At 42.1% G+C, this 23,142-nt stretch overlaps 1 protein-coding gene across 1 annotated transcript in view; it reads left to right on the forward strand.

Annotated features, from left to right (window-relative positions):
- Positions 1-21,294: 21,294 nt before the first annotated feature.
- The window catches only part of TSPAN2 (tetraspanin 2), a 43,545-nt gene continuing 41,697 nt past the window's right edge, over positions 21,295-23,142 (forward strand). Inside the window, exon 1 of the mRNA XM_003268026.4 lies at positions 21,295-21,428. Within this exon, the coding sequence (XP_003268074.2) occupies positions 21,360-21,428 (69 nt within the window). The 5' untranslated portion in view covers positions 21,295-21,359. The remainder of the gene's footprint in view (positions 21,429-23,142) is intronic.

The following is a 23,142-nucleotide window of genomic DNA, read 5'->3' on the forward strand; positions in this document are numbered from 1 at the left end:
AGACCAGAGCCCTAAAGGGAGCAGAGGAAGCTCAGAAATCGTATTGTGAGAAGAAGGCTAGGAACACAGGTTCATCTCTCAGGTGGTCTGACAAGGTCAGACTTCACTTTTTAAAATGTATTCATTCCACAAAAATGTTTTGGCATTGGGTACACATGGACATAAAGATGAGAACAACAGATACTGAGGACTTTAAAAACGAGGGAGGCAGGGGGCAAGGGTCTAAAAACTACCTATTGGGTACTGTGTTCACTATTTGGATGACAAGCTCAATTGAAGCCCAAATCTCGCTATCACACAATATATCCATGTAACAAACCTGCATATGTACCCCTTAACCTATAATAAGGAAATTTAGGCTGGGCACAGTGGCTCACACCTGTAATCCCAGCACTTTGGGAGGCCGAGGTGGGCAGATCACGAGGTCAAGAGATAGAGACCATCCTGGCCAACATGGTGAAACCCCGTCTCTACAAAAATACAAAAATTAGCTCAGCGTGGTGGCATGCACCTGTAGTCCCAGCTACTCTGGAGGCTGAGGGAGGAGAATCCCTCAAATCCCAGTAGGTGGAGCTTGCAGTGAGCAGAGATAGTGCCACTGCACTCCAGCCTGACGACAGAGTGAGACCCCGTCTTAAAAATAAAAAAAGAAATTTAAAAGATGTTTTGGGCTTTTCCTATGTACATCTATGTCAAACACCAGAATATAATCATGGACAAAAACATGTCCTCATGAAGCTTATAGTCTATTGAGGGAGATAAGCAATAATCAAATAATCAACATGTAGATATCCAATTACAAATTGAGGTGAGTGCCATGATGCAGAAGTACTGGGTGCATTAAGAAAGCCCCTAACCTAATCAACCCTGCCAAGGGCATGTGGAGGGCATGGGAAGGCAGACTCAAGAGCACTGCAGGCAGAGGGGAGTGGCTGTGAAATCCCTGTGGTGAGAGAGCAGGGAGCACCCAAAGAAATGAGAGAAGGTGAGTGGGGCGGAAGAGGGAGCAAAGGAGAAGTCAGGGTGGGACGGTGGGCAGAGCGGTCCCCATGGGCCAGACAGCCAGACAGGGCTGGGCCTTACAGATTGTGGTTTATACTTGGGTCTTATTCTAATAGAAATGTGAAGCCATTTTCTGTCACCTGAATGTTTGTGTCCCCTCAAAATTCACATACTGAAACCTAATCTCAATGTGATGGTATTTGGAGGGAGGTTTTTGGGAGTTGATTAGGTCATGAGTGTTCTGGGTTGTGATGGGATTAGTGCCCTTTTAAAAAGAGGCCTGGAGGGCTCCTCTGTCCCTTCCTCCACATGAGGACACAGCAAAAAGACTGTCATCAATGAACCAGGAGGTGGGCCCTCACTATGCAGTAAATCTGCCAGCACCTTGATTTTGGACTTTCCAGCCTCTAGAACCATGAGAAATAAATTTCTGTTTTTTATAAGGCACTGACTGTATGGTATTTTTTATAGCAGCCCAAATGACTAAGACACCACTAAAGAGCTTTAAGTTGGGAAGAAGCCTAGAAAAGGACTAAGAAAATGAGTAGAGGATGGATTTTTCAAGTTTCTTTGATTATAAGCAACAGTAACAGAGTCTGGTTTACTTCAGAAAAAAAAAAAAACTAATTTACTTTAAGAAGATGTTGTAGCATCAAAGGAAAGGCTGAACAACTGGGCCTTGAGATGGACAGGAAGAAAAAAGGTGCTGCAGATCCAGGTGGTGGGGACTGAGACACACCACCTCAGGACAAATGTGCTCCAGCCGTTCTTGAGCCCTGTGTCACTCTTCTCAAGATTCAAGTTCCACAGAGACAGACTCTGATGGGCCACACTTGGGTCACATGCTCATTTATTGTCAGAAGACAACGCACCTAAACTGACAGTTCCTTGATAAAAACAGCTTCCAAGGGGGAGGGGTGTTCCCACAGGAAAATCACAAAGAAATTGGGGTGATGTTTCCAAAGAACTGAGAAGGGATCTTGGCAAAACAAACAAAATCCACCAGATATCTACTACAGATTCCAAAGGAAAGGTGGGAGGATCATCGAGGACAAACTGGATTTACCTGTGGTTTTGCCTAGGAAGTATCTCTTTCAGGCACCATCTTGTCAAGAAGCAAGCCATATGGAGGCTTGGGAGATGGGAAGTAGACAAAGAAGCTGCTAGATGGAACCTCAAATAAGATCACATGTCATACAACCCTTCCCCAGGCCTCACTCTCTGACTCCTCTGTAGCTTTCAGAGAGATAAGGCATCACTCAATACATAAGCCACCAAAAGTAGTAAGAGGTGGCAGAGGAAACTGAGGAGTGTATTTATTCCGCCTATAAGTATGTCTAAACCTATTCATCTAAGGATGAAGGTTGACCCTGAAGTGTTCCCCTCCTTGGGAGAATGAAAGAAGGGGTAAGTGTTATCTATAGACAAGATTCTGGATGTTCAAAATGTCAAGAAAACGAGTCCATAGGATCTGCCAGCAGAAAGCATCCAAGAGGGACCAGAGCCACTTCTCCTGCTCCGAGAGATCCATCCGTTGAAATAGCTACATAGTTTCCTTCCCGAATAGGCAAGATTTGCTCAAAATGTGCTAATTTAATGCATAATTTCTCACAGGAAGAACATTGCAAATGTGGGTTACAGTATCTTAAGAAATCCACAATTCTTCAAAGAAAGCAGACATTGCAAAAGGACTGAAGATAAACATTGCACAAGAGTTGGACATTGGGGTGGGAAGAGAAGCCCTTACTGCCTCTGCACTGCTTAGTTTCACTGGGATAGAGCTCAGGTTTCTTTGCAGTTTTGAGGCACTGGCCTGATAGTTTTTGAAAGTCTTATTTTTACCTTTTTTCCTGGAAGACTTTTCCCATTGCATTCCGATGAAAACTTTTTGATGCAAAAAGAGTGGCATTGATTCCAAGGAAAGGAGTCCAGAAATGAAACTGTGATGTATAATGTGTCAAATCATCAAAACACCACTGCCAAAATCAAGAAATGTCTATTTTTCAGCAAAGCAGCAGAAGAGATTGTGGGCACTTCTGATAGCAAGTGTCACTTCCGATAGCAAGTGTCACTTCCATGTGAAGCAAGCTGATGCATTTACAGTGAGACCTTGAGCAAGTACGGGGACGTGTGAAGGAAAAGTAGCACAGATTCCTTATAAAGGAAACTCTTTCCCCTGATGCATTACCACAGTTTCCTTACTGGTATCTCCAGCTCAGGCCTCCACTTTTTAAAATTTAATCCATTTTACACTAGCTCTCAGCTTGATCTTTCTAGAGAAGCACCACTCTTTAACACTTACAGTGCCTACCCTCCTAAATTTTCCTAAACTCCTTAGCCCAATTCCCCCAAATGTTCAGTTATTTGCATATTTCCTCAACAATTTTTGTCATATCTGTGCACCATCCATATTACTTCCAGTTACTGATTAAATTGCCTCATTTTCTTGTATAGTCAGAAGCAACATTATCATTTCTTGTTTAAATATTTTCAATACATATTAATATAAACACCTAACTAAAAAACTTTAAATGTCTATCATGTACCACCAAAAATCATCTAGGACATCGCCTAGGGGTACCACACTTTGGGAATCTTGTTTCAGCTGGTCAGTCAAGATCTGGATTTACACACTGGTGCTCTGGCCGATGTGGACACCACCTTTCCACACACTCACAACGGTCATTTCTATCACCTAGCTGTGCTAGAACGTGTGTCAAGGGGCAAGCCATATTGAAATCATAATAATCATTCAGGACCCAGCCTTCTGATGCCAGCCCCACTTCCTCCACCCCTCTGTGGCCTAAAGAAATCTTTCCTGTCTGAACTGTCACTGCACTTGGAGCATTCAGGACTTCTCACATAGGACTCAATGTTCGGCTCCTTGAAATACGAGGTTTTGATGGACATCTTTTTCAGAACATGTGTGGGCTTCTCAAGATCTGAGATAGTATCTAGTTATCTGCATAGGGTCTTGTGCAATTAAAATTTATTTATTAGATGAATGTGTCCTCCACTCAGTCCAGTACTCTATCTCATGAAACATCAATCTGAGAGGCCAGACGTGGTGGCACACACCTGTAATCCCAGCACTTTGGGAGGCCAAGAGGGGTGGATCACCTGAACCCAAGATTTGGAGACCGGCCTGGGCAATGTGGCAAAATCCTGTCTCTACAAAAAAAGAAAAAAAAAAAAAAGCGAAAAATTAGCCCAGTGTGGTGGCGCACGCCTGTAGTCCCAGATACTCTGGAGGCTGAAGTGGGAGAACGGCTTGAGCCTGGGAGGCGGAGACTACAGTGAGCCATGATCGTGTCACAGCACTCCAGCCTGGGTGACAGAGAGATACTCTGTCTCAAAAACTAGAACAAAACAAAGTGCATAAATCTGATCATGTCATTCTCCTGTTCTTCACAAAATAAAGATTTTACAACTTAGCAGCTATAGAGACAAGAAGCTTTAAATTTGGCCTCATATGCCATTTTATCCACTACTCCCCACCTCTTCCCACCTGCCCACCAGCCACCTGCCCCTCCAAATGCACACTCCATGCTCTTGCCACACCCAGCTCCTTGGCATTCCCTGGATAAGACAGAGCAAACCTTGGGTTAGTCTCCCTTCCAGCATTCCATTAAACACACTCCCTCACTGTCTATCAAATTCCAACTCAGTCCTCACACATTAGCTAAAGTGAGATGTCTTCCTGAAGCCTCACACAGCTCCCTAGGTCCCTCCTCTGTATTGCCACATCATGGCGTATATTCTTCTATTAAAGCACTTGTTAATGATGTAACATTTTGTTTATAACTGTCACTTCCATTAGCCCATAAGCTCCCCAGGAGCAGGTATTTACTCAATATTTTCAGTGCCTAGCACAGTGCCTGACACATAACAATTATCCAATGTTTGGTGAATTACTAGTATGGGGTTAATAATGCAGGCTCTTGGAGCATTCAGGAGAATGTCTGCAGATCTGGAGTGATTGATATTTTTTAATTCCCGACATGGGTTATTTGTACATTCTCTCTTTTCTCAATTAGTTTCAACAGAAGTTACTGATATATTTGGGTATAGATTGATCATCTCATTGCATATTTTAAATTTATCCTACTTGTTTTATATTTCTTCTGCTCCCTGTGATGGTTAATTTTATATGTCAACTTGACTGGGCTATGGAGAGCCCAGATATTTGGTCAAACATTATTGTAGCCAGACCTCTGGGATTCAAAACCAACCACTGTCATTGTTATCTTGGGCAAGTTACTGAACTCCTCTGTGCTTAAGTTTCACAGTTTAAAAAATGGCAATAATGCATAGGGTTGTTTGAAGAGTTAATAACTATAATGAGATTGGAACAGATCTCTGCACATTAAGTGCTCAGTAAATTCTCTTATTTATATTATTCCCACAGAAAAGGTACACATTTCTTCAGATCCTTTTGGTTTAGGGCCTTTAGTAACTATTGTAATGGTCCAGGCAAAAGATAATGAGGTGGGGATTGAAAGAGTGGTTTAAAGACAAGAAATGTGGTAGACATCAGATAGAATCACAGGGCTTGACAAAGCCATGTGAGGGGTAAAAAGAGAAAAGTCAAGGACTATCAAATTATCAGGTAGGACCTGGAGAGATCATGGCAGAATCCACGACCACAGCCAGAGCCGGCTCCACCTGCACCAGGAATTAGGGAGTTGGTGCCACTGTGCTCAAAATCCAGGAGAGAGAACTGAACCCCAAGGAGAGTAGGAGCAAGAACCCAGGACAAGACGCCAAATCCAAGGGAAGCTTCAAACCACCAGGAGCTAAGGAGGCAATGAGCAGAGTCAAAGCCTCTGTGACAGATGAATCTCACTCAGGGCTTACATAACTGATCTGGACATGGGGCACCCCAGGAATTCCCCATATCAGCAAATGATGGTAAATTTGAGTGACAGTTACCTATTTGTTGCTAAATTCCTAAAAGATCTTTAGAAGCTGGGTGAGGAAGAAAAAATACAGTCAATGAGATTCAATGTGAGTAGATGAAAATGAAAGTTTTTCATTATACACATCTAAGATGATGAGCTTTCATGAGTTGATAGAACCCTCATGAGAAATCTGGACACCCAGGACCTGGCCCCATCTTAAGTACTAACTAAAATATAACCTCTTTGGGCCTCAGTTTCCCCGGCTGTTTGATGAAATGATTGATCTTTGGTATCCTTTCAAGAGCTTATATTCTCTTCAAAGGAGTTTTAAAAGGCTTTCTGGTTGATTCTCTCAAGGAAACATCCCTAAACTTCACTATGCTACTAGATATCATATGTGTCAGTCAAGCGTCATTTGCCAGAGTTCCTCAGTCAAACTTCCCCCTTAATATTATTTTTAAACCTATTAAGCCTCCATTCCATATTTGGTGGTATAATTTGTGCTTCTCCTCATCACCAGATCCTGCGGAAATTTCAGTACATCTTTCCTCATCACCTGTTGCTCTAGTTTCTACAGATGCGTCTGTTGCAACTAGCAGAAAACCAACTCAAACTGGCTTGAACAATAAAGGAAATTCATTGGTTCATATAACTGAAAGGTGTAGTAATTAGAAAAATTTCAGGCATGATCTAATCAAACTGGATTTCATTCCATAATTCTCTTGGCTCTGCCCCTTCCCTTGTACACAATTTGTCTTCAGACTGGGTTCCTCGTAGTAGCAAAATGGCTGCAGCACTTCCAGGTCATACATGTGTTTAATATTCAGCAAGAGTCCAGAACCTCAGTCTGATTGAATCAATGTAGGTTATATAGCCATCCAAGGCCAGGGAAATGGGATTATGATGAATGGCTTGGGGCAATTAGGGCTTATCCCTGAAGGTGGGTGGGATCTACCCGACTCAAAACATGTGGCTGCTACACCCTAAGACACAGTGGCAGTAACCAGCATTTTCACACTACAGTTGAGTTTATAAACTCTGTTCTACCCCTCACCTCCTGCAGTATTCTCTCTGCCCTGTAGCAACACAAGGAAGAAGGCAACTGTCCTTTCCTTTGAATCCTCCAGAGAAAACACCACTCTCACAAGCATAGTGGGTCAGATTCACAACAGGGCAGGTAGTTACAGAGCAGCACAGCTCAGCACATATTTTTCAGCATAACATCCGGCATCTTGTTTCTTAAAGGTTCCTGGCTATCTCTGTAACTGGTATTTTCTCACTGACATAGTTTTAATCTTGGGCTCTAAGCTACCACTTTGTTGTTGACTTTAATCTACATTTCCCTGGTTTCTGGGATGGAGAACATTATCATATGTTTATTGTCCAGTTAGATTTACTCTTTTGCAAAATACTCTTTCAAGTCTTTTTGCTCATTTTTATATGCAACAGGTGCATATGAAAGGTGGATGGACTTTTATATAAAATGTAAAATAATCTGTCTTTTCTTAATTCTGTGTAGGAATTTTTTAAATATTCTTGATACTCGATTTTTGCTGAATGGTTGCAAATACCATCTTCCATGTTATAGCAAGCCTCTTTACTCTCTTTTTTTTTTTTTTTGAGAAGGTTTACTCTCTTAATAGTATTTTCTGATAAATGAGGATTCTTAATTTTAACATAAAAGCTCTTTTTCTTTATGGAGAGCAGGTACTTTTGTGACTAGGTTAAAACACATTTGCCTATCTGGAAGTCATATAGATATTTTCCTATATTACCTTCTGATGTTAGTTTATTGCTGCCTAACAAATGTACCCAAAGCTCGGTGATGGAAAACAAAAATTATTTTGTTCTCATTCAGGTGCCTGGGTCAGCTGGTCTGGGATGGGCTCACTTTATCTTGGCTGGGCTTGGCTCCAGGCTGGGTTTGGCTGGGGCAGCTTCACCAGAGAACTCTACCCATGTGTCTCTCATCTCCCTGTCAGGGTCAGTGGACTGGATCAGGCATATCCTTCTCATGGGGATGGCATAAGTGGAAGAGGGCAAGCAGAGATGTCCAAGGTCCCTTGAGGCCTAGGCCCAGAATGGCACACTGTCACTTCCACCAAAGGACTTAAGCCAAACATAGAGTCCAGGGAGGAAAAACATAATCTGCCCCTTTTATGAGAGGAACTGCAAGGTCACCTGGGAAAGGGCATGGGCACAGGGAGGAGAGAAGAATCGGGGCCAATAAAGCAATAAACAATATTCTCTATAAACTTTATATTAATAGCTTTACCTTCCATTTAAGTATATACCCCAAATGGAGTTAATTTTTGTGTGTGATATGAGGTTGGGGTTCATTGTTTTTACACGGGGGTACCCAATTGCCCTAGTGTCATTCTTTGAGGACATTTTCCCACAGTGCATAGCAGTGGTACTTTCATCATAAACAAACTGTGCACATACACAAAAGTCAGTCTCTGGGCTCTTTCTTCTTTTAGTTTTTTTTTTCTCTCCCAGTGCCGATACTACACTTTCTTAAATACTGTAGTTGCTTATAAATCTTGATATCTAGTACAGCGAGTTCAGCCCACCTTGTTCTTCTTCAATGATGTTTCAGCTTTTCTCCATCCTTTGAATTTCCATATAAATTTTTCAGCATCACCTTGTCACATGCTGCCATGAAAAACCTACAAACAATACCTTTGTGAATATTTTTTATTGTAAATGCTTTGAATCTATACATCAAATTGGAGAGAATTGACATTTTTTAAATGTCGGTTTTGCTAATTCAAACATAGCGTATCTCTCCATTCATTAACAGCTTCCTTGACATTACCCAACAAAGACTTTAATTTTTCCCTGTAAAGTCCTTACATGTCTTTTCCAGAGAATAGACACTTCTTATGATATTTTAAGGTATGTTCTTTTAAATTTTAGTTTCTTATCCATTACTGATCTAATGAAAAGATATTCTCACATTTATTTTTATCATCAGAAAATTTAATAAGCGCTCTTATTAATTCTAGTAACCTATTATTTTATGTAGAAAATCAAAATAAACACACAATTACATCATCTGCAAATAATGACAACTTTCTTTCTTTCTAAACCTTATACATTTAATTTCCCTTATTGAGCTCTCTGATAGAGTGATGAGTAGAAGTAGTGATAGCAGGAATGTGTCTTGTCACCAAAATTTTATCTTATAGCAATGAATTCCCATCTATACCTAGTTGCTTAGAATCTTTACGACAAATCAATGTTGAATTATCAAAAGATTTTTCTGTATCTACTGAGATGACCATAGAATTTTTCTCCTTTATTAATGTGGTAGGTTATACTGATTGAAATGTAAATCAACATTGTATTCCTGCCCTATACAGTCATGATGTATTAGGCTTTTTATGTATTAATACATATCTTTTTAAATTTGGGGGAGTACATAGTAGGTGTACATATTTACAGTGTACATGAGATGTTTTGATACAGGCATGCAATGTGAAATAAGCCCATCATGGAGAAGGGGGTGTCCATCCCCTCAAGTATTTGTTCTTTGAGTTAGAAACGATCCAGTTACACTCTTTATTTTAAAATATACAATTAAGTTATTATTGACTATAGTTACCCTATGGTACTATCAAATAGTAGGTCTTCTTCATTCTTTCTATATTTTTTTTGTGCTTATTAACCATCCCTACCTTCCCCTCCAACTCCCCACTCCCTTTCCCAGCCTCTGGTAACAATCCTTCTATTTTATAGGTCCATGAGTTCAATTGTTTTCATTTTTAGATCCCACAAATAAGTGAGATATTACTACTTTGTTGGCTATAATTTTGCTGAAGATTTTTGCATCTATGTTCATAAGTGAAATTGACCTACAATTTTCCTTTTCATTACTGTCCTGTCTTTTTCAGGTTTAGGTTTCAAGATCATGCTACAAGTCTCATAATTCCAGTATTTTTTAAATGCTCCCTCTTTTTCTATTCTCTGGAAGAGTTTGCATAAGATTGGAATTATTTCATACCTAAACGTTTGGCAGAACACACCAATGAAGGACAATCTGGGCTAGACTTTTTTGTTTTTGTGAAAAGATCGTACACAATTTTTTAATGCTTACAAGACTATTCAAACTTCTAATTTTCATTGAGTCCATTCTGATGTTACTTTTCAAAGGAATCAGTCCATTTTACCTAGCTTTCAAATTTATTTGCAGTTGTTTATATTATCCTCTTATTATTATCTAAATCTCTGCAGATCTGGAGTTATTAATCTTTTTTTATTCCTGACATTGGTTATTTGTGCAATCTCTCTTTTTCTTGATTATTTTCAACAGAAGTTACTGATATATTTGGGTATAAATTTACCATCTCATTGTATGTTTTCAATTTAGCCTACCTGTTTTACATTTCTTTTGTTCTCCTTGATGGTTAATTTTATATGTCAACTTGACTAGGCCATGGGGGCCCCAAATATTTGGTCAAACATTATTCTGGGTATGCCTGTGAGGGTGTTTTTGGATGAGATTTACATTTAAATTGGTAGACCAAGTAAAGCAGATTGCCATTCGTAAAGGGCAGCTCTCATCTGCTCAGCTGAAGGCCTGAAGAGGACAAAAAGGTTGACCCTTTTGCAAGTAAAAAGGAACTCCTTCCTGAGTCCTTGACCTGGGACATAGATCTTTTCCTGTTTTTGGACTTGAACTGAAACATCAGCTCTCCTTGGGTCTGGAGCCTGACAGCATTCAGACCAGAACCCTACTATTAGCTCTCCTGGGTCTCCAGCTTGCTGACTGCAGACCTCAGGACTGTCAGCCTCCATAATCACATGAGCCAACTCCTTCTAATAAATCTCTTATATAAATATATAATGTCTGACTAATATAGACAATCTTGCACCTTGCTTTAGAATGTAAAGGTACTTAAGTACCTGCAATTTTGCTCTCAGCCTTTGGGGCCTCTGTTCAACCTTAAAGTCAACAAGAAAAGTCACATTAAAATTCTGCCAGACTATTACTCAGTAATTGTTTAAACTCTTTCCTAATTTGGATGATTCAAATGGGGATCATCTGTGAGGCACAATAAATATTCAGACTTAGACCTCAGACCTGGATGAGTTATGTTCCTCTCCTTCCCCCAACTGGCTGCACGAGTGAAAACAAAAATGGGCTAGTTGTTCCCATAGGGTCCTATGAAAACAATCAGTTACCTTTTGAGTTTGCTCTCTTCTCCTGTTTCAAAGTCCCCTCTCTTTCTTCACTCATGTCCCCACAAGCAGGTATAAACTTTCTCTCACTAGCAAATAGCAGAAACTGAAAAATGATCAAAGGAATCTACTGCTGCCTGCGTGCTGCTGGGAAAACATTGTAAAAGGAGCACCCGGCAACCTGTGACCATGGAGATGGTTTGTAATCAGCAAGCCAGGGCCCTCGCTTTCCTTCCTTCTCTGGGCATCCAATAGACGGTTGGTTTAGAAACTCTGAGCCCACAGACTATTTTCCAACAACAGCTGCATAGCAACAGGGTTCATATGCTGTAAGCCCAGCAGTCAAAAACTGCTCATGTTTGCTTATCAAAACCAAAGTTATGATAGCAGGCACACCAGGCTTCCTTTTCTAGCAGTAGGGCAGATTTGATATCCTCAACTACCTTCTCGACTGAAACTAAGACACTGGATAAAATATGTAAGAATGTAAAAATAACATCACATTGCTGACCTAGCACAAAAGGATGAGAATCTACAAAGGCCAAAATGAAGTGAAAGCAAGAACTCAAAGTAAGCAGGCACCAAAGCCACCTTTTGCCCTGGGTTTCTGTTTCGACAGCTGCAATGGCTTGGGGTTTGTGAAGTAAAGCCTCAAATACCACTAATATAGACAATGTATTAGGAGACCCCACCCAAACCTGGCACCTCCTCCCAAAGGATACACCCTCAAAAGAAGAGTAGATAAGAAATAAACCCATCACGCAAAAGATGACGAAGAAATGTGTATGTTTTGATCTTGGTGTTGGGTGGGGAAAATCTCCCCTGAGACCTTGTAACCACAAGCCAGCCTTCAAATGGATTTGTTGTCTGAATTAACACCATGGAATTGCCTTGAGATGATTTGCAGAAGGCAAAGAAAATTCCCTCTGGAGGAATAAAATCTCAACTAAGGACTCAAAGAATTCCCACAAATTTCCAAGGAAAGTAAGCAGTTTACAGCTTTAAAAAAATCACATAATACACAAGGAACAAGACACTAAAATCAATACGTACAAAAGTCCACAGGCAGCAAAGTCAGATCACAGACAGTTCAGATACTAGGGTTATGAGATACATAATACAAAATGGTTCTACAACTCCACCCTTGCTTATTTTCCTTGTTTCCAAATGCGAGCCCCCATCAGTGTCTGGTTCTCAGTCCCTTTCTATTTCTTCAGAAACACTGCTCTTGCTTTTCTTTTCCTTCAACCTCTCTCTCCCCAGGCACCTTCCCCCAGGACTATGAACACATTTAAATCTTCCCCATTAAGAAACGAAGGAAGAAAAGAAAAAAGTAAAGGAAGCTTGCTTCCACCCATCTTGCTGTACCACTCACAACTAAGCCTCTTGAAAGAGCAACTGCTCAGAATGGTATTGCCTAGGTTGTCTTCCAGGGTTTCTATAATTTGGGGTTTTACATTTAAGTATTTAATCTATCTTGAGTTGATTTTTGTATATGTTGTAAGGAAGGGGTCCAGTTTCAATCTTCATATGGCTAGCCAATTGTCCCAGCACCATTTATTGAATAGGGAGTCTTTTCCCTATTGCTTGTTTTTGTCAGGTTTGTCAAAGATCAGATAGTTGCAGGTGTACAGCCTTATTTCTGGGTTCTCTATTCTGTTCCATTTGTCTATGTCTCTATTTTTGTACCAATACTGTGCTGTTTGGGTTACTGTAGCCCTACGCTGTATTTGGAAGCCCAGTAGTGTGATGTCTCCAGCTTTGTTATTTTTGCTTAGGATTGTCTTGACTATTTGGGCTCTTTTTTGGTTCTGTATGAATTTTAAAATAATTTTTATAGTCCTGTGGAGAATGTCAATGGTAGTTTAATAGGAATAGCACTGAATCTATAAGTTGTTTTGGGCAGTATGGCCATTTTAACAAGGTTGACTCTTCCCGTCCATGAGCATGGAATGTTTTCTATTCATTTGTGTCATCTCTGATTTCTTTGAGCAGTGTTTTATAGTTCTTATAGAGATCTTTCACCTCCTTTGTTAGCTGTATTCCTAGGTATTTTATTTTTGTGTGGCAATTGTGAACAGGACTGCATTTCTTATTTGGCTTGACTATTGTCGGTTTATAGAAAAGTTAGTGATTTTTGCCCGGGTGTGGTGGCTCATGCCTGTAGTCCCAGCACTTTGGGAAGCCAAGGCGGGCGGATCACGAGGTCAGGAGTTTGAGACAAGCCTGACCAACATGGTGAAATCTCATCTCTACTAAAAATACAAAAAAAAAAATTAGCCATGCGTGGTGGTGCGTGCCTGTAGTCCCAGCGGCTTGGGAGCCTGAGGGAGGAGAATTGCTTGAACCTGGGAGGTGGAGGTTGCAGTGAGCCGAGGTCATGCCATTGCACTCCAGCCTGGGTGACAGAGTGAGATTCCATCTAAAAAAAAATAACAATAGTAAAGAAAAGAAAAGTTAGTGATTTCTGCATATTGATTTTGTATCCTGAGACTTGGCTGAAGTAGTTTATCAGCTTAAGGAGCTTTTGGGCTGAGACAATGGGATTTTGTATATATAGGATAATGTCTGCAAACAGGAATAGTTTGACTTCTTCTCTTCCTATCTAAATGCCCTTTATTTTTTTCCTCTTGCCTGATTGCTCTGGCCAGGACCTCCAATACTATGTTGAATAGAAGTGGTGAGAGAGGGCATCCTTGTCTTGTGCCAGTTTTCAAGAGGAATGCTTCCAGCTTTTCCCCATCAGTAGGATGTTGGCTGTGGGTTTGTCATAGATGGCTGTTATTATTTGGAGCTATGTTCCTTCAATATCCAGTTTCAATATCTACAGAGTGGGAGAAAATGTTTGCAAACTATGTATCTGACAAAGAACTTAAACAAATTTACAAGAAAAAAACAAACAACCCCATTAAAAAGTGAGTAAAGGACATGAACAGACAGTTTTCAAAAGAAGACATACATGCAGCCAACAAGCATTTGAAAAAATACTCAACATCACTGATCATGAGAGAAGTGCAAATCAAAACCACAATGACATTCCATCTCACACCAGTCAGAATGGTTATTATTAAGAAGTCAAAAAATAACGCATGCTGGCAAGGTTGCAGAGAAAAAGGAACATTTATGTACTGTCAGTGGGAGTGTAAATTAGTTCAACCATTACGGAAGGCAATGTGGTGATTCTTCAAAGAACTAAAAACAGAAATATCATTTGACCCAGCAATCTCATTACTGGGTATATCCTGAGGGAATATAAATCATTCTATTATAAAGACACATGCAAGCGTATGTTCATTGTAGCACTCTTCACAATAGCAAAGACATGGAATCAACCTAAATGTCCATCAATGGTGGACTGGATAAAGAAAATGTGGTACATACACACCATGGAATACTATGCAGCCATAAAAAAGAACAAGACTATGTCCCTTGCAGGGACATGGATGGAGCTGGAGGGCATTATCCTTAGCAAACTAATGCAGGAAGAGGAAACCAAATACTGCATGTTCTCAATTATAAGCTAAACGATGAGAACACACGGACACACAGGGGAGAAAAACACACTCTGGAGCCTATAGGAAGGTAGAAGGTGGAAGGAGGGAGAGGATCAGGAAAAATAACTAATGGATACTGGGCTTAATACCTGGATGGCAAAACAACCTGTACAAATAAACCCAAGGCACAAGTTTACCTGTATCACAAACCTGCACGTGTACCCATGAACTTAAAATAAAAGTTAAAAAAAAGCACATTCCTCACTTAAAAAAGAGAGAAATTGTTATGACTTCCTCACCGCTCATTCCCTCCTAAGTTGTGGCCCAGCTTACCCAGTCCATCCCCACTCTTCTGCAGTGGCTGTTACTGAGGTTGTCAGTGTCCTAAGGTACTAGGTCACCACATGCAATGCTCTTTTCTCTCACCTCCTGCTGCTGAGGCATTTTGCACTGTGGACACTGCCTCCATCGAGAAACTCCTCACTCAACTTCTGTGACGCCACTTCTTTCTGATTTTTCTCATATGTCTCTGGTCATTTCTTACCAGTCTCCTTTAAGTGTCACATCTCTTCTGCCCACATCTTAAAATGCTGTTGTTCTAAAGTTTCTGTTCTCAACCCTTTTCACACTCTTCCCGGGCATATCATCCATTCTCATGGCTTAAGACAGCCATATATCTCTGAGGCATGCATGTCCTGGGGATACAAGAACTCTTTCCAGAGGTGCTCCAACACGAACAGTTTTAAGAGAATCAGTTTCCCACTGGTTAATTTCCAGGTGTATTCCTTCCTAGAATCAATCTGCCTGGGAATATGCCTACAATCAAGATATCTTCCACAAGCTACCGCTCACCCATTCTGAATCGGGTATATTTCCCCAGGTTGTAGAAATCTCTTGGTCTTGCAAACTTGCTGTAGGTGCTGAGAAAGTAGATAACTATAATATGGGTAATAAATGCCTTTGTAAGTTAGAAGGGTTCCAACTCTATGCTTTCAATAAAATTGAAGAAAGGGCCAGATGAGGTGGCTCACACCTGTAATCCCAGCACTTTGGGAGGCTGAGACAGGGGAATCACTTGAAACCAGCCTAGGGAACATGATGAGACCCCATTTCTACCAAAAAAATACAAAAATTAGCCAAGTGTGGTGGTACATGGCTCCCAGCTACTTGGGAGGCTGAGGTGGGAGGATCACTTAAGCCTGGGAGGCAGAGAGGTTGCAGTGAGTTTTGTCATGCCACTGCACTCCAGCCTGGGTAACGGAGAGTGACTCTTTCTCAAAAAAAAAAAAAAAAATTATAATAAAAAAAATTGAAGAAATAAAATTAACAGCAAGAGTGGGAGCAAGGGCGGGAGGTGCCATGTTCTTTTAATCAACCAGATCTCACACGTGAACTCAGAGCAAGAACTCACTCGTTATAGGGAGAATGCTATCCAGCCATTCATGAAGGATCCACTCCCATGATCCAATACCTCCCACTAGGTCCCTCCTCCAACACTGGGAATTACCATATCGGCATGTATCAGTGTGTGAATTGGGGCACATAATTCAGAAGGGGTTTAAAGAATTGATTGGCATTGCTATAAAAACATCTTCCATCTTTATCTACTTTTTGTCTAAACAGAGTTTTTCAACATTAATATCAAAACAATGAAAAATATTAAGGGAATTTATGGTGAGCTTTGCAGTTCTAGCAATAATATTCATTCACGGATACATGAACCAGTAGAAAAAAAATACCAACCCCATCAATATCATTAAGAGATGCATTTCCAGCAATATTTTACCTTTAAGTTTAGTGATCGTTTATTTAAAACTATATTTTAAATGTAGTATACAATTTTAACCACTTGTATCCCAAAAATAATTTTAACAGTAACTTAATCTAGAACAAGTTTGTCCAACCCATGGCCCATGGGCTGCATGTGGCCCAGGATGGTTTTGAATGCCGCCCAACACAAATGCATAAACTTTCTTAAAATATTATGAGTATTTTGCGATTTTTTTTATCTCATCAGCTATCATTAGTGTTAGTGTATTTTATGTGTGCCCCAAGACAATTATTCTTCTTCTAATGTGGCCCAAGGAAGCCAAAAGATTGGACACCCCGATCTAGAAGAAATTAGTTAACACTTACAGCCTTATGGTCTCAGGGGAAAAGTTTAATTTCTTTTAATAAACATAGTAAATTTGTTCAGAGAAGTATAAAAGGACATTCAAGAAAAATCTTTCAAGCATAAACATGCATTAATTTAGGATGACATTTTGTAAAATGGAAATACAAGTTCAAGGAGCAAAAGGAAAAGATTAAAATTTTCACCCCATTAAAGAGGAGCTTCCTCATGTCTTTTTTTTTTTTTTTTTTTTTTTTTTTTGAGACATGGTCTCATTCTGCCACCTAGGATGGAGTGCAGTGGTGCAGTCTCAGCTCACAGCAGCCTAGACATCCCACGCTCAAGTGATCCTCCCACTTCAGCCTCTGGAGTAGCTGGGACTACAGCAAGCACCACCACACCCGGCTAATTTTTTCATTTGTTTTGTAGAGATAGAGTCTCACTGTGTTGTTCAGGTGGTCTCAAACTCCTGGACTCAAGTGATTCTCCTGCCTTGGCCTCTCAAAATGCTGAGATTACAGGCGTGAGCCACCATTCCTGGCCTTGTTCATGTATTTTTTAATGGATGATAATAGGTAGCAGATCATACTGGCATTCAGTTTCTACTGGATGTATTAAAATGAATAATGTGGCCATTTGATTTTAAAAGTCAGTATTTAAGACACACCAGAAATGACATCTCTGAAAATATTCAAACTTACAATAAATAATTTTATCTGTAACTTAAAAATATGTGAGGATAATACCATACAATGCCATTTATATGAAGGTTTAGAACAGGCAAATGTAATCTATAGTGAAAGAAAATCAGAACAGTGTTTGCCTTTAGGAGGGATGTGGGCATAGATTGACTGGGAAGGGTTATATGAAAGCATGAAAGCTTCCTGGGGTGAGAGTAATATTCTATATCTTAATAGGATTCAGGGTTAGAAAGGCAAAAGCATTTGTCAAGAATTATTAAATAATATACTTAAAATGTGTACATTTCATTGAGGTAAATTTTAGAAAAATAGTAAATAAATATTTGAACTCTAGGTAACATTATGCATGCTCAAGAGTTTAGGGGTGAAACATATAGCCTACGATTTATTTGGAAATGAATAAAAAAAAGATAGATTGAGAAATGGACAGATGTATAAATAAGTAATGCAACCAAAGCAACATGTTTATTGTAGAATCTAGATGGTGAGTATATGGTGCTCCTTGCCCAACTATTTCAAATTTTTTGTACGTTTGAAAATATTCATAATAAAACATTGGGAAAAAAATGCAAGAGAAAATATTTTTGTAACTATTTTAGGGCACGTGTGGGCAAAAGTTTAAACACCACCGGCTTCTATTTATCACCATTTGCTGAAGAATCTTTACCCTAAACTTATCATCCAAACCTTTCTCCAGAATCCAATCATATTTCCACATCATCTGGATTTCCCACCATATCTAAAAATCAGCAGATCCAAAAACGAATGTATTGTCTTCCCTCTACCAGTCAGGAATATCTTTAGCTACACGTAACAACACAAAGTCAAACAAAAAGAGGGTTATTTTTCCCATATAATAAGAAATCTGGAGTTAGGTGGCTGCTGGTATTGGTTCAGTGGTTCCACAATGTCCTAGCTGGAAGGTCTGCAATTGTCTTGCCCTTTTTTCATGGTCACAAAATGTTCTAGCACTTCAAGCATCGTGTCTGAGTTCAAGACAGGAAAAAAAGAAAAGGGAGCAATGCCAGTGACTGTTTAAAGGCTAACTTCCTTATTATGTCATTTAACGTAGCCCTGTTCTTTCTTATAGTAATATACCCTTGAAAATGTATGGGATGCCTTTGAGGCACAATACATACATGTATGTTGATAATGGTAATTCCTAATGTTGGAAGTGGGACCTAGTGCGAGGTATTGGATCGGAGTGGATCCTTCATGAATGGCTGGATGCCATCCTCCCTATAATGAGTGAGTTCTTGCTCTGAGTTCACATGTGATATCTGGGTGTTTAAAAGAGTGTGGAACTCCCCACTTCTTTTGCTCCCACTCTCTCTATGTACACACTGGCTCCCTGTGACCTTCCACCACAACTGAAAGCTTCCTGATGCCTCACCAGAAGCAGATGTCAGCACTATGCTTCCTGTACAGCCTGCATAACTGTGAGCCAGTTAAATCTCTTTTCTTTAGAGATTACCCAGTCTCAGGTACTTCTTTATGGAAACACAAGAATGGACTAACACACATGCGTCCACACACACACACATACAGGAACACAAAAACCTAAACCTCAATTGGCTTCAGAAATGGCTAACTCAGTTATGGGGTAATATCACCTATGACTCTGGTTTTTTCAACTTCCTGCTTCGCTGTTTTCAACGTTGGATCTGTCCTCAGGCTGGTACGAAGATGGATATAGCAACTCTATGTATACCATCCAGATCCAACAGCTTCAAAAGGAAGAAGACCATCTGGCCCCTCGGTAGACACCACTCCCATCTCATTAGTCAGAATGCTTGTCAATTTGTTTCCTGAACTAACTACAAGGGAAATGGGATTACCTTAGCCTACTCCTGTCAAGGGTCAGCTTCCCTTAAGACATACAACTTTGTGAAAGGGCAACTGGGCAAGTCTATACTAAAGATCTGAAACTGTTACGTTGGACAGGCAGCCACCATCTGTCTCTACTACATGTGTGCTAAAATCGTAGCATGAAAAAAACAAACAATAGATGTATATGTTACAATAGGGGTCTCTTCCCTCTATATAATCTCTAGGCATATTTTGTCTTAGAGATGTAAAATTCGACGATATATTTAAAGTATAATATCATTGTTCATTCAGTTGATTTATTGAATGCCTTCTATGTACCAGATACTACTCTTTAACTTAGTTCTTTTCCTTTATACTAAAACAGAGGTGACAGATATAGAACTATAAGTGTTTGATTGAAGCTAATGATTCACTTCTCTCTGCATACCTAATGACTTCCATCTTTGTCTTTATTTCATTGTTGGAGACATGCTTATTACTAGAATCAGCACTTTCATTTTTCTATCTTTGACTCGTTTTTATAAATGAGTCGATATTCAAACAAATGTCCAAAGACACAGAGGTAGGCAAAGATGGCAACATGGTAGAAACTGAATGGTTGAGTGATAAGAGTGTGATACAATAATACTAACCCTTATGCAGTACTTAATCTGTGCCAGGCACTGTTCTAGGCACTTCACAAATACTAACTTATTTATCTTCACAACTCTATGAGGGGAGTACTATTATCTCCATGTTGCACGTGGGGACACTCGGGGCCAAGGACAGTTTGGCACATTGGTCAGCCGACTGAAAGCTATGATTTGGCCTCCTGCGTTCCTAACTCACTTCACCCCCACCAGGCTTCACTCGGGCTAACTGCGGTTTTCAGAACTCCCTTGGAGGCCTTGTTCTCTCCAGCCCTGTGCTTTTACACATGCTGTCTTCCTGGACTGATCTTTTCCGCCTGGGCTCCCTCTTCTAGACCAGATCAGGCCCCTCTCCTTAGCAATACCTTTTCTGGTTAAGGCAGTTAGGCCGGGCACACCTGTCTAGCACCCAGCCCTTCTCTCCTCACCTTATTTGCTTACAGATCTGTCTCCACCACCAGAGACTGTGGTTCTGGGCCTGGCTGTCTCCTCATTATTGAGTCCCTGGGGCTTGCTACTATGTCTGGCCTATAATAGGCACTCAAAGTTTTGCTGAATTTATGCATAAGCTCTCCGAATTTTACTTTCTTGTCTCCCCCATACTGTCTGACACCACATATTGTAGACACTTAGTCAATGGAAGTGGGAGTCTGATTTTCCTGCCAACAGCCTAACTTAATAAAAACAACGCAAAACAAAAACCGCCCCCTTTCCCCTTTCTCCCATCTCCACATCATAATTAAGATCCCGAAAATTTGGGATCCTTCCAAGCCCTCAGATCAGTGGAACCCGGCAGGACGTGAGAAGTCAGACTCCCTCCGCTGGCCGGCCGGGTTGAGGGCAGCCCTCAGGACGCAGGGCGCCGCCTCCCGCACCCTCTCCCAGTTCTTGCCTATTAAGGTAAGAGTCCCCCGAGGAGGGGGGAGGGGCCGGAGGGAGGGCCCCCTAGAAGCGGCCTGTGCGCTTGCTCCGCGCCGCAGAGCCGCAGCCCGGGACACTTAGCCGGGTGCCCCGCGACGGGTCCTGCCAGCTTCGGGGCAACCTCGGACCCCCCCTTAGCTCTTCTACCCGAGGTCACCTTCCTAGATTTCCATAGCCACGAGACCAAGTGCCTATCCCTCAAGCATCGCCCGGGCCTCAAACCGGTCTCCGCACAGGGCGCTGATTAAATGGGTCCCCAGTCCCCGGTGGGCGCTCCCGCCCTGCAGGTGCTCGGATAGCCGCCGGCGGCGGTGCGCCCACGGGAGGGAAGGAAGGTGGTCCCTGGGTCCGGGAGAAGAGCAAACATGCTCCCTCGGGCCGCTCGATCTCCACCCCCTGGCGCCCCCACCCGTCGCCAGCCACGCCGCTTGGGGTCCACGCGCCCCTCCCCGCCGCGCCCCGCCCCGCCCCCAGGAGGCCCCGCCCCGGTCCTCCCCGCTCCGCCCCCTCCCCGCCGGCGCCTGCCGCTCCCGGCGCTCGCAGCGCGGGCCTGGGGACTGGGGATCCCGCCGCCGGGCCGCAGCATGGGGCGCTTCCGCGGGGGCCTGCGGTGCATCAAGTACCTGCTGCTCGGTTTCAACCTGCTCTTCTGGGTGAGACCAGGAGCCGGGAGGGCCGGGCAGGGCAGGGGGCCGGGTGGCGGGCGCGGGGCCGGGGTCCCCGAGCTGCTGACTGCAGCGTCCGAGTCGCGCTCGTGGGGAGGGCAGGGTGCTCAAATGCGGAGGCGAGGAGAAGGCAAACAAAGAGGGAGGTGAGGGATGGAAGAGAGAGAACGGGAAGACAGAAGGTTGATCAATGAGAAATGGTGAGAAGGGGAGAGACACCGTGTGGTTCTTTCCTGGAAGGAACCCCCACCTGCCTTGGTTTTTATCTCCCAGCTGGTGACCCCAGGTGCGGGGACCCAGCCTCTCCTCACCTCCGGAGGACTTGGGGCCCTGGCGGTCCCTGTTCCCCTCCAGCCTCCCGTGCACACACCCCCTTTTCACTCTGCCTACCCCCTGGAACCAGGGCCTGGCCAGGGTGTTGGGAGAGAAACCCCTGCCCTGGGGCTGCCTGGGGTGGTGCTCCATTCGAGTGTGTGGACACTGTACCTGGCTGAGATGGTTTTGTTTAGGAAATTGGAGATAGGAGTGAAAATTGTGATGGTGGGAGTGGGGTCGTCCTTTTTCTGGGCATCAGGGTAAGGGTACCCCTGGGTGAGAGGAGGTGGTGGGTTCTCTTCTGAGAAGGGGATGGGGAATGGAAGGGCTTCTAAAGGGCAGCAGCATCTCTCCACAACCCCCAGCCGCAGCCTCTGCTAAATACTAATTCTCCTAGAGATGATCTCATTCAACTTTGCAGGGTTTGATTGAACTGACAGCATTCCCAGGATTCATGGTTCACAGAGAGATAGGATCTTGACCCTTGTCTCCTATATTATCGAGACAGGGATACAGCTAGACCAAACCTACATCCCTGGATACCCTGTCCCAGGCCCTGGACGACTGTGAGACAAGGTCTGAAAATTGTCTTTTCTGCACATTTCTTCTTGGGCTTTCTTAAGAGAATGTCAGCCAGTGTAACTGCTCAGCTAGACCCTGAGGGAAGACATTGGATAAAGAGGTTTGAGAGCACCCAGGGCCTGGGTGCCTTGAAACTACCAGGCTGGAGGTGGTGGCTGTCCTATCTGCTCTGGGGGAAGTTGTCTTCCTATGATTGCAACTAATTAATTATTGAATGATGGGCTCCTCTTTTGTCTGTCAATCCATTAGCCCAGATGCCTGGGTGACTTCAGCAACTCCAAGCTCTTTAGTATCCTTCAGCAGTGGAAGGTTTGAAGGAGGTACCTCCCCGACATCCCCTGAACTTTAAAGAGACACACTGCCTTTGTACACGTGGGGATTTGCATCAAGCATACTATAGGGAGAGGCGTTTCTGAAGACCCTTTATATTGTATTTTTTAGGAATCTGGCTTAATTTCAGAAGCTGTTAATGATAGATGTCACGCCCCAGTGACAACCTTCATTCTCACTGCTTATGAATTCAAAAGAAGTTTTAAGCCTGAGGAGGAATTCTTAAGCTGGGTTCAGTGCTTATTGAGTGCCTGATATTGTACCAGCCTTTCCAGTGATAGCTGGAAGGATTCACTGAATGTTTTCAATGCGTCAGGGACAGTGCTAAGCATATTACATTCATTATTACACATAATCCTCACAAGAGTCCTGATGAACATATACTATTATTATCCCCATTTTTTACAGATGAGGAAACAGATGCTCAAATTGGTTAAGTCACCTAAGATCACACAGCTAGTGAGTGGCAGGGATG

The sequence above is a fragment of the Nomascus leucogenys genome, chromosome 12 (genome assembly GCF_006542625.1).
Source record: "Nomascus leucogenys isolate Asia chromosome 12, Asia_NLE_v1, whole genome shotgun sequence".
NCBI lineage: Eukaryota > Metazoa > Chordata > Mammalia > Primates > Hylobatidae > Nomascus > Nomascus leucogenys.